The 11,188-nt window shown below is 38.8% G+C and overlaps 1 protein-coding gene across 1 annotated transcript in view; it reads left to right on the top strand.

Annotated features, from left to right (window-relative positions):
• Positions 1–5,449: 5,449 nt before the first annotated feature.
• The window catches only part of TSPAN3 (tetraspanin 3), a gene marked incomplete at its 5' end in the record, with an annotated part of 11,944 nt that continues 6,205 nt past the window's right edge, over positions 5,450–11,188 (top strand). Inside the window, 3 exons of the mRNA XM_009873900.1 lie at positions 5,450–5,641; positions 6,709–6,783; positions 10,378–10,479. Coding sequence (XP_009872202.1) covers positions 5,450–5,641; positions 6,709–6,783; positions 10,378–10,479 — 369 coding nt within the window. The remainder of the gene's footprint in view (positions 5,642–6,708; positions 6,784–10,377; positions 10,480–11,188) is intronic.

The raw sequence follows: 11,188 nt of genomic DNA, 5'->3' as shown, positions 1-11,188 counted from the left end.
CCTCTTGCAATTAATTATACTTAAAATATATAATGCCAAATGCAGAAGCAGCCTAACTCAGCCTTTAGCTTTAGCTGCAAAAGTGACTTTAAAATATTTCTATGTTACAAAGTTGAGTGGAATTGCTAGTTATCTTCTTCCAAAGGATTTTGTAAGATAGTTGTAGCTCGGTATTCCAGTTAAATTATTAGTGGTGAGAACTAAAGTGTCAGGAAATCGTTGAATTATGAAGTGGATGGACACCAGTTCAAGCAAGTAGAGAAAATGATGTCCAGTATGGGTGTGTGCTGGTGTTGGAGTAGCGAAGCGCTGAAAAGATTCTAAGAGACAAATGAACAGCAACATACAGGGCCTTTTAAGTTACAGCTGAGAAGCTAAATTTTGGAGGACAGAAAGCTAAAAGAAAAGCTTAAAGCAGCAGATGAGGAGAGCACTTTCTCTATCTCCCAGTCACCAGGCTGTGAATAGCCTAATGTTGGAGAGAACTGGAAATGACGGAGAACTACAGTGTAAGTCACGTAATGAAGAAGTAGTATGAAAAACCACTTTTTAAGAACCCCCGAAACTGGGTGGCAAGCCACAGTACCAGTGTCCCTACTTCCAGATGGGAAATGTTTGGGCATTGGAATGCATGTAACTGTTACAAAAAATGAAGCTGATAAAGCTGTATAGACCTCAAAAACTCTCTCCTGAACTGTATTGTGGGGGTTTTGTGTTTGTTGTTGGGCTTTTTTGGTGGTGGTTGTTTAAAAAAAAAAAAATTTGCATCAGCCTGGAAAGGCAGTGAGAACAAAGATACACTGAATTTTAATGTGAGGAAAGCAGTACACAGGTTGAGAAGATGGTCCTAGGATATGATCCAGACAGAAAAGGTAAGGGACTACTAGTGTGGAAGATTTTTCTTCTTCCTTTTGTTTTTTTTTTTTTTCCTTCTTATCAAAGGTGGTGCATATGGTCTATCTGAATATACCACGGGTGTATTTTACAGTCCCTGTTCTTGCAAGATGTTTTAGCAGTGGAAAGAAAAATAATTGAATTTAGAGTGGTATCTGTGTTACTACCAAAACTTACCAGTTGGTAAAGGTAAAGTTGGCAGTAGTAGGAATTTGTAAGTGTCCCTACCGAAAAGGTGGAGTATTCCTCTTTCCTAACTGGACATCAGGTATAAATGTTTTCTCCTAACATGTAATACTTTGCTGTTACCTCCATTTTCTTGTTCAGGTAATGTGTGTTTTTCTTAAAACAGCTAATAAAAAGGAGATTCTGAAGGGACAAATACTATTCTTTGGCCTAGTTAATTGAAAGAGGACCAAAAAATATCAGAATTTTTTTTGTAGGTTCTATTGTGGTCCCAAAGTGAAGAAAATTCAGTAGTGAGATAAACAGCAGAAGTAGCATGAAGGACAATGCTTTGTAAAGATCTAAAATCTTTGGACAAGTTTTTATCGGATCTGTTGGCGAGCAGTATTAGTAGGGTAGTGTAAGGAAGCATTACTTGGTAACTGGAGTGTCCATGGTTGATAAATGAATGATCAACAGGAACAACTCATTTAAATATCTTAACAGTCATTATTTTAGCTAGCCAAAATTTTAGGTTTCAAACTTGCTGCAGTCTGAAAACATAACAGCAGTTCTTGGTATTTTGTTCTCAGCCTGCTTAGCAAACAAACAAACAGAAACCCCACTCACAGTAACAGTGAAAAAAACCGAACCTGAAAGTGTTCCAGGTTGCACCCAGACAGTGTATAGCTCTGTGTACCTCAGTGCGTGGGAAAGGCCAGCGCTGACTCTGGGAAATAGGCATGGCCCTAAGAGGCTGTATTAAGCAGCTCAGAGCCAGGGGGCAAGTTTACTCACACGGAGAACCCCAAATTCTGAATGTGCTTTCCCATAATGCTCTGGGTGGTGTTTATCACTGCGGGTATCACTGTCATTTGATCTCCCAGTTTTCCCTCCAGTTCTTTGCATGCTTGTTCAGCCTTTAGAGGCCCACGCCACAGCAGTAATACCAAGCTTTTCCTGAACGGTAAAGTCTTTGTAGTTTGAAAGTTTTCCTCTGGTGAAAAGGGTGTCTAATTGTTCAAGACTGTCTTCGTTGACTGTACTTGTCCTGTCAGTCTTTTTAAAGGTTAATTCATCATAAAATACAAGTATGCTACTTCAGGTTCAGTACTACGAAGTTACATGCAAACTCTAGAAGGATGTGTGAATAACCCCGCCGTCTGCCTAGAGCTTGCATGTGACCTGGCACAGGTTTAGGAGCTGCTGCCATCTCTGTTCACAGCCTTGAGCAGATTAAGTTTGAGAATTCTTCCTTCAGGCCCTCTTTATCAACAACTTACTTGAACTGAGCACAGTTTGCATCTTTGGCTTCTATATAATGATAGGAAATGTATGTTTGTAAGTGGTAGCTCTTTAGTCAAATGTCTTTGACTTGAGTGAGTTTAGACTTCTGCAAATTTAGTGTTTGTAGGATAATAAGCATTGAGATTTGGATTATGTTATGATTTTTTTCTGTAGACTATCCTTGTGTCTTGTGGTACATATTTTGGTTTCTCTAGATTATTCCCTTTCTGAGAAGCAAATAGTTGAATTGCATGGTACTGTGTTGTGGTTTTGTTTTTGTATTTTCTTTTTAAAAACACATGTTTAACTTTATTGTTGGGTTCAACAGGTAATAAATGTGCATTTAACTGGTGCAGCACTGATCAATATAACTTGCATTGTATAGGTAAAACGAGCTCTTTGTTGCAAACAACAAATATCATTGGAAGGTGAACAAAAATGATGGCTACAAAAAGCACTTTCCTAATCCGAGCTACAATGCTAATTTAGAGACCTCCTCCCTTCTGGGTTTAAAGCAAGCTGGAAAAAACAGTAAGCAGCCCCTAGCTGTGATGTGAAAGGAAAAGGGAAGACATTTGGAACTTGTTTTCCTGCAAACTGGATAGTATTGCTGTCCTCATTGGTCTGTGATAGACACGGTGGTGTACCTGTTCAAACATACTGTTAAACTTTGATACGCAGGGAGTTTTAGTGGTCGTAGCTTTAAAAACTTGTGAAAACTTCAGCAGGCGCTTTTGCTTTCAGGACCTCCCTCTGCATCAGATATTACTTGTTGAAGTGATTCTGCGGAAGAGAGAGCAGTAATTTGTAAGGGTATGGTCACGTTGTCAAGAACAATAATGTCTTCAGCTTCATTATGATCCTAGTGCAAGGTTCGCACACATACGAATGCATGCTGCTCTTCCCAAAATTCTGTAGCTTCTTCCACAGGAACACCAGTTCCACAGCATTCTTTAGAAGCAAAACCCAAGGCAAAAAAATGCTGTCATGGCTGATTAGTCATTATCATGTGTGAAAGGGATTTAGTGAAGTCTTTAGACCGTGCGGCTTTAATCTGAGAAATCTAAAGGAAAATCTGCCTTTCCAATAGCCATTACAAAATATTAATTTCTTTACCAAGCGCAATGTGCCTTTTCATAGTTTGTGAGACAATATTTAGTATCTGTACTTATCAGATTCGGATGGCATAATACTGGAATAGCAAAGTTTCTTAAAATGCATGTGCTTCTTGAAGTAGAGAAGGGAAGCTGACATCTGTAGGCAAGTTTTTTTAAAGGTTGAACTTTTTTTTCAAATATTTTTTAAATATATATGCCGTTTATGAACCAGATTTTTCTTAGAAGAGGAAGCCACACCAGAGAAGGACAAAGGGGTTCACAAATGGTTCTGATTTCTGTTTTGTGCTATATTGTCCTTGCCCAATGCCAGTCACAGCTGTGTTTTTTTATCTGCCACCTTGCAATATACCATATTTCTGACAAGCATTTTAGTTCATAGAAATGGGAGATTACATCACTGTCCTGTCATTTGGATGCTTCGTCACTAGGCAACAGTGAATGTAATTCCATTGTTCAGTGACACTGCTTTGAGTCTTTACTTTGTGTATAGAAATTGTATGTCTGCATTTTGCTGTGTTGTACCTAACGTGGCAGGATTTGTATAGCTGGATTAGTGTTTCAGCGTCTTTTGTGCAAAGGGCCGATCCTGTAATAGCTTAACTTCAGATTTTCTTGTCTGGAGAAGATGGCTTGCTGTTGGTCTTGGACTGTTACTGAATTTTTGGATTTGCTGCCATTGTATTTATATAGCACCGTTTGCATGAATGTGAGCTTCTTGGATGTGCTTTAAGATCACTGTGGAGGACACACTTACACGGCACAAAGAGAGGCCGAGACATCAAACCCACACAGGACTGACAATACTTTAGTCATTGCATCTTCTGAGTGAATTGTTTTAGCTTAGCCTTGTGTTGGGACACCATTAAAGCATGTCACGAAATATTCAGATTATATTGTCCATCACTGCAAATCAATTGAACATAAATGCTTCGGTTTAATATATAGCAGAACTGTTTCATTCTGCAGTGACTGTGAAGACAGTGGTGAAAGACACTTGAAAAGCAAAAATTAAAAGGCCCTTTTATTTCGAAATAAATACATGTTAGCTTGCTCCTCAAGCAATAGCTGGCTGTCCTTCACTAGGTCTGCGTAGCTTAAAGTTAGCGAAGATATCGATGTGTTGGAGTCCCTGTAACCATAAGGAAGGTAAGGTCACATCAGATTAAGTGCTTTGTCTTAGGGTTACAGATCCATCCTACAGGTCTTACTTGCAGCAACTTTAAAGTGATTGATTGTTCAATAAAGACCATTTTGTACAGTTATCCTTCAGAGTACATCTCCTTTAAGAGTTTTGTGGTATATGTTTCTAGGTATTTGGTTCTGTCTTTTAATAATTGATGTATGTTTGTTCTTACCTGCTTTGTTGGTTGAAAACTGAGTTTACAGTGCTGTGAATGTTTCAGAAAGGCTGTTATTTCTAGCAGCTCATCTGTCCCTGGTAGAAGCTAAAATTGGAATTAAATCATAGGTGGAGCCATGTGAAAGAATAAGTATTAGGTAAATAATGACAGATAAAAGAACTGTAGACATGTTCTGCAAAGCTGTTGAATAGCAAATAACTTGTGGCTTGGATGGACTGGAATGCAGTTCTCCAAAGTGTGAGAGTTTGAATGTTATGCTATGTAGAAATTTAACAGCATGGGAAGGGAGGATTTGAGAACAGAGATCAAGATTTTGGTTTTCATGGCGTGGTTACCCTCATTTCTTGACTGTATGCCTCAGAAGACTTCCATGGTGTAGTCAAAACTAAATCTGCCCTGGTTAAACGTGGTTTGAAAACTACTGGCTAGCCTCCAGTTGAGATGTTTCTAAAAAACATATGCTATAATCTAGCAAAGATATCTAAATTTAAAAGTAAAAAAAGCCTAATTGCTGAGGAAGAGTACTTTATGTTATGGTGTTTGATAAAACAATTGTTGCAGAGCAGTCTTGCTGAAGGGAGGTTTGGTGTTCAAAGAAACTTAACCACATGATGTCTCTCGTAGGCAGCAGCAGGCATACTGTGCTACGTGGGAGCCTATGTGTTCATCACATATGATGACTATGATCACTTCTTCGAAGATGTCTACACGCTAATTCCAGCAGTTATTATCATAGCTGTGGGAACACTTCTTTTTATCATTGGACTTATTGGGTGCTGTGCCACAATTCGAGAAAGTCGCTGTGGACTTGCTACAGTAAGTTGCAGAGTTCTTACGTGTTTTGCCTGTTGTATATTTGGCCGCCTTCCCTTTTAACAGACTTCTAAAATTTCTTTCAAACTTGTTACAATCTTATTTTATGGCCTTTAATGTCTTCCTCTTATATTTTGCTATGAACATCTTATTGCAATTTTCTGTTCTGAATAGTAGTGTTAAATCAGCCATTTCTGGCAGCAGCGGGTTCCTCGATTTTGCCTTTTTCAGAATGATAGTCATCTCATCTAAGGAAAAAAAAGTTAAACCGTATAATTAAGTCACACCATTTTTTAAATATCACATTTGTCTGTTCTGGTTGAAAAACTGACATTAGACACAGAGAAAGGTGAGCCAGGAGCTTTCTTGTGTTAAGTATCTTGCAACAAGGCTCACTGAGGGTTGATTGTTAAATATTTTTCTGTATGGATAAATTTGGCCACTTTGTTTGCAGTATTTTGTTGTGTGCTTCCAAGCATTTTAACCATAATTTCAGCTTGATAATTAGGTAGGAGAGAAGAGAGACCACCATTTAAACTGTCCCTATGGGGGTTTCTGGTGTGGGGTTTTTTGTTTTTGTTCTGGGTTTTTTTTTTTTGCTGGGTACTATGCAGACTTCCTTAGCAGTTTATTTTGGAAGTGTTCTTAAAATCTACCAAGACAAATGCATAGCTTGCTGTCTCTGTTACTTGTTGCAGGGCTTTGACTGAAGAAATGTTCCTTTAGTCCATCTACCACTCTTAGTAGCAGCCTGGGTATCTGCTTTGATATGAAGCTATTTGTCTAACAAAGAAAATTGAAAGGAATACTTGATTAAAACACTCCAGTGTGATGTTCTCAGTCCTAATGCTCAGTACTTTCCTGGCTGGGCCACTGCTTGTTACTTGGTGAAGCTGTAAACACTAAAGTGTCTTGAATGAAGTTAATTCTGGGCTCATTTGGTCCACTTAATTAATTGCCTGCTTTAAGTTACCTGTTAAATCAAAACCTTCCCTGAGAAATTACATTAAATAACAAAATCTCTGTGGAGACTTTCAGAAAATGCAAAAAATCTTGATTGTATTTTACAGTTTGTGATCATCCTGCTCTTGGTTTTTATCACTGAAGTTGTTGTCGTGGTTCTTGGATACATCTACAGAGCAAAGGTAACAACTTCTCATTTTCAGTAAATATTTTGTTGTGACCTGTGACCAGAATCCAGAGGTGTAGTCTGTACTGTATTTGATTCTGTAGAACCATTAATGGGTATTTGTTAAGGGAATAAAACCAAACCTCCAAGTGGGTTAATTTGAGATATCAGCATCTTACAATTTAGAATGCCAATAGTCTTCAGAGCAGGAATTTTTCTCAGAGGTAGAGAAAATTATCTGGAATATATCATTAAGAGTTGAACAGTAGAGGGAAATCATAGTAATTGGTACCTTTCTGTTTTCCGCATGGTCTTCTAACTTACTTATGCCTTGATTTGGGGAATGGTTTAGGCTGGACAGTATTTGAATTTAGGGCATATTGTTTTGATACGCAGTAGCTTAGAAGTCACGTTGTGTTCTGGTGTACAAACTAATACTGCATAAGAGTAAAACCAAATAGATTGGATGTATTCATGTATACTGTCTAGCTTTGTACAGACTGTTGACAAGGATTATGGCTGAAGTTGTGACTTCTCCTACTGTTTGTTTAATGGTAGTTAAGAAAAAGGACCAGAAAAATGAAATTAGTTGTGTTTGTACCAGCATAATATGTAGCAGAAAGTACCACATGGTATTAGAGGTACCACAATGTAGCCTGAAGAAATGAAATTGCTACTGTGCACCATTTCACAGGCTTTTGTTATATCTAAATTTTGCCCAAAAGCTAGCAGAAGAGGCATTTTTAGTTACGACATGTAGTACGATGCATTATAGGACACTCCAGTGACACCTTAATAGCAAGCTGAACTCCAGCACCATTTACCTTTTTTTGGCCTTCTGTGTTTATATAAACAACCTAGTTCTTATTAGATCAATGTTTTCTCCTGCTTACTTTCTCCTGCTGTCCTGAAAGAAGTGGTGAGACAAGTGTTACATCTAGATTTGCTTGGTTTAGAAAGGAAGAAAGGCTGCCTAACAAGAGAATCTTGAACTGTGCTTATAGATCTGGCTGAACAGTTAGAGTGGGTTGCTGCTACAGAAATGCACTACTGGCAATGCTTAAATTCAGGATATATTTTTCTACTGGTGTATGTGGCATCTTGGCAGTGCACCGAGAAGATCATTTTGGATTCTGAAGCTTGTGGTGGAAGTCTTTAAAAGCAGAGGAGAGCAGTACAATTCCTGGATAATAGAAAAGATATTCAGTTCTTACCTGTTAGCTCGAATGATTGCCTTTTGCTCCAGTACTTGCACAAACATAGTGTATTACAGTATAGTTATTTGGGAATTACCATGGATCTGATCTGGACTAAGCTGTGGTCACCTTACTCTCTTCTGTATCTCAGTCTTGAAGTGACTCTTTTCCAGTTACCTGCATTCAGAGCAGATAAAGGCAGATGCATAGATCTTCCTTTCCTAGCCCATCTGAAATTACACACCTGAAACAGCTGAAAATTGGATTGGTCCCAGCTTTATGTTTCTGCTTCTGCCTTGCTGCCATACTGTTTCACAGCCCTGGGCAGTGCAGAGTCAGAGCTTGGGGGAAGAAGCCTCTTTTTTGTAGCAGCACAGTCCTGTGTTAAACCATTTGTGGGAGTCAGTGCTCGAAAAGTAAATCTTAAATATTTTGAAAGGACAGTCAGATTTTGTTAATAAAAATGAGAGTTTTCTACTACACTACAGTGCTTAGCATCTTAAATTCTTGTTTTAGAGTGCAATAGGAGTGTCAGAAATGTATTACCAGGGAACTGGGAGGTGAAATCTGCTTAGATTTGCAGTTATTTTTGCCAGAATAAATAAAGCAGCTCTGTTTTTTCTCACATGGCATGTATAGATTGATGAGGTTTGTTTGTTTTGTCTTGAGGGGGGCGGGTGTTGGATTTTCTTAAAGGCACCTGACTGATGTTAAAATTGCTTTAGTGTTCCTGTCCAAACTTCCAAGAAAATTTACGAACAAAAGGAAAGATCAAAGTCATGGCAATTGTTCATCAAAACTCTTGACATGGGACTGAATATCAGGTTGTCTCAAGAAGGTGGTATTGGCCCTTTTAAGTTAAGGTACAATGGCTGCTCTCTAAACCTGTCTGTGTGTCCGGTTCAGATTTCTACTCCCTGGGCAGCACACGAAGCACGCTGTGGTCATGTTGTGATAGAATGACTCTGCTGCAGAATCTGCTGGCATTGATCCGTGTCAGTAAAAGTGAGGCTTTTTGTCAATGGCAGCAGGGGTTAAACAGGCTGTCAGTGGATTGAGGACTCTGTGGCTTTTTTCCTCTGGTTGGAATAGTTCACTCTTCATTTTTCATAAAACCTGCCAGTTGGCGGCTCTAGCTAGTGACTTCTGTTTTTGTTGTATGTAATTTCCATGGCTTTCAGACATCATGTTGCCCTACTTGAACTGCAAGCCAAATGCTAGGCAAGTGAGCACTGAAATAAATGATTTAAAATCCTGTATTGAGCAGTTGTGTTGAATGACTGAGAGTTATAAATCACATTAGTTAAATCATCAAGCAACTAATTTTGAACTAATCTGAAACAAGTTGTCTGTGCCGGCGAAATTGACCTCTTTCATACCTGTCATGATACAGATTTACTTGTAAAGCTAACCAGCATTCTTGGGTGGGAGGGAATGAAGCTTGTGCTATTGCTGCAGAAAATTCTTCCCTTCAGGCGTTTAAGAGAGTGATGTGTTGGCGGGACCTTCCTACTGTAACTTGCAAATCTAGAGAATATGCATGCTTGGATAATGCTCAGCCCTAAGATTACATTCCTTCTATGTAATTCCTGTTGGATATGATAGCAGTTCAGAGCTAAACTTACTATTGTACAAATGTTTAGCTACACCAAACTTTCTGTGCATTTAAGAAACAGTTTACAGTGAAACACGTTACTTAAGGTTCTAGTAAGATTTCCTCCAAAGTAAGCATTATACAATGCCTTTTGGAGGACAAGTGGTGATTCTTGGGTGGCATCCATTTCTAACACATGTACTTGACAACATCTTTAGTGGTTTGACTCATCCGCAGTAGCTTTAGGAGCTATTCCAGTAGCTGTTGCTACGTAAGGTGTGCTGCTATCCGCGTTTTTCAAAAAGAGTGAGGAGACTGGGACTGAAGGGAGAGCTTTGTCACTGCAGAGTGAAATAGTCAGCCACAATACCTTGTCTTTGGGAATTTACCTGTGCTTCAGTCAGAATGGGAAGAGCAGGTGATACATCTTGTGTCCTTGTGGTCCCAGGCAGAACGAGTTAGCCCACATGGTTATACTGGTTTTGGTTTGGAACTTTGAAGGAGTAGGAGGAAGTGGGAAGGTGAATGCATGCTCTTTTGGAGAGCCCTTAACTTCTTGGAATGTCTGCTGGTGTCATATAAAAAAACCCCAAAACTGCTCTTTGTTTTTCTTGTCCCTTAGCTGCAATCTAGCAACATCTTTGCAAAAGTCAAGTTAGAGTTTCTTAAGAAGCTGTACCACCAACTTATGCTAATTTCAGATGATAGGAAGTTACCTTGTTTTCCTGAATTGCTGTAATTAGAAGTGAAAAGTATTTTACTTAGAGCTGTACTACTTCTGCTGGTTTGCTAATGTAGATTCTTTCCTAATACCTCACAGGTGGAAGATGAAGTTGATCACAGCATTCAGAAAGTATACAATGGATACAATGGGACAAATCCTGATGCAGCCAGTCGTGCTATTGACTATGTGCAGAGGCAGGTGAGACTGCAAGACATGGTCCTTTCTGTCCTTAAAACATAGATGCTGTGTTGTTCTGCTACTTGTGTAGCATGTCTTCATTCTGACAAATCTAGGAAGCAGCTGAATGCTCCATAAATAGTTAACTTGGTTAAAATTAGTAGAATTGTGGCATTGTGGATGGGGAGATACGTTTTGTGTAATTGGCTCTCTCTTGGGTCGGTGTTTCGATTCAGATATTTACTACTTACGTATTTTTTTGCAATGGAACATTTCAAAATGTTCTCACATCTGCCTAGATTTAACTAGAACATGCTAGGAGAAAAAGGTGTTCTAGATTCTGGCTGAAAGCTAGCGTCAAACTTCTGGATTTGAGCTAAAAAAAAACAGTCATACTTAAGGAAGATTGAGGAGCTTTCAACATTCTTACAGTTGCATCAATTTAAAAAGTTGTCTAATCTTTACATGGTTAGTGTCTAACGCATTTAAGTTGATTATGTTACTCATTAATACACCGATTAAATCCCTCCTGAAAGAGAAGGACAAGAAGCTGGTAAGTTGATACTTGGGGCAGTACCTCTGCTTGTGCCTACACTGTACCCAAGAAAACTCCAAGGACTTCAGTAGAGTATGAGCTGTCAGCAGAATGTGTTTATTTTTAATTGGTTCATTCCTGAAGGCTTTCTACATGGCCAAGTGGGCATGTAACTATATAAAAAGAACTTTAAGG

The sequence above is a fragment of the Apaloderma vittatum genome, unplaced genomic scaffold (assembly GCF_000703405.1).
Source record: "Apaloderma vittatum isolate BGI_N311 unplaced genomic scaffold, ASM70340v1 scaffold15487, whole genome shotgun sequence".
In the NCBI taxonomy this organism is placed as follows: domain Eukaryota; kingdom Metazoa; phylum Chordata; class Aves; order Trogoniformes; family Trogonidae; genus Apaloderma; species Apaloderma vittatum.
Note: the sequence above shows the minus strand (reverse complement) of the source record. Positions and strands in the feature narration are given on the sequence as shown.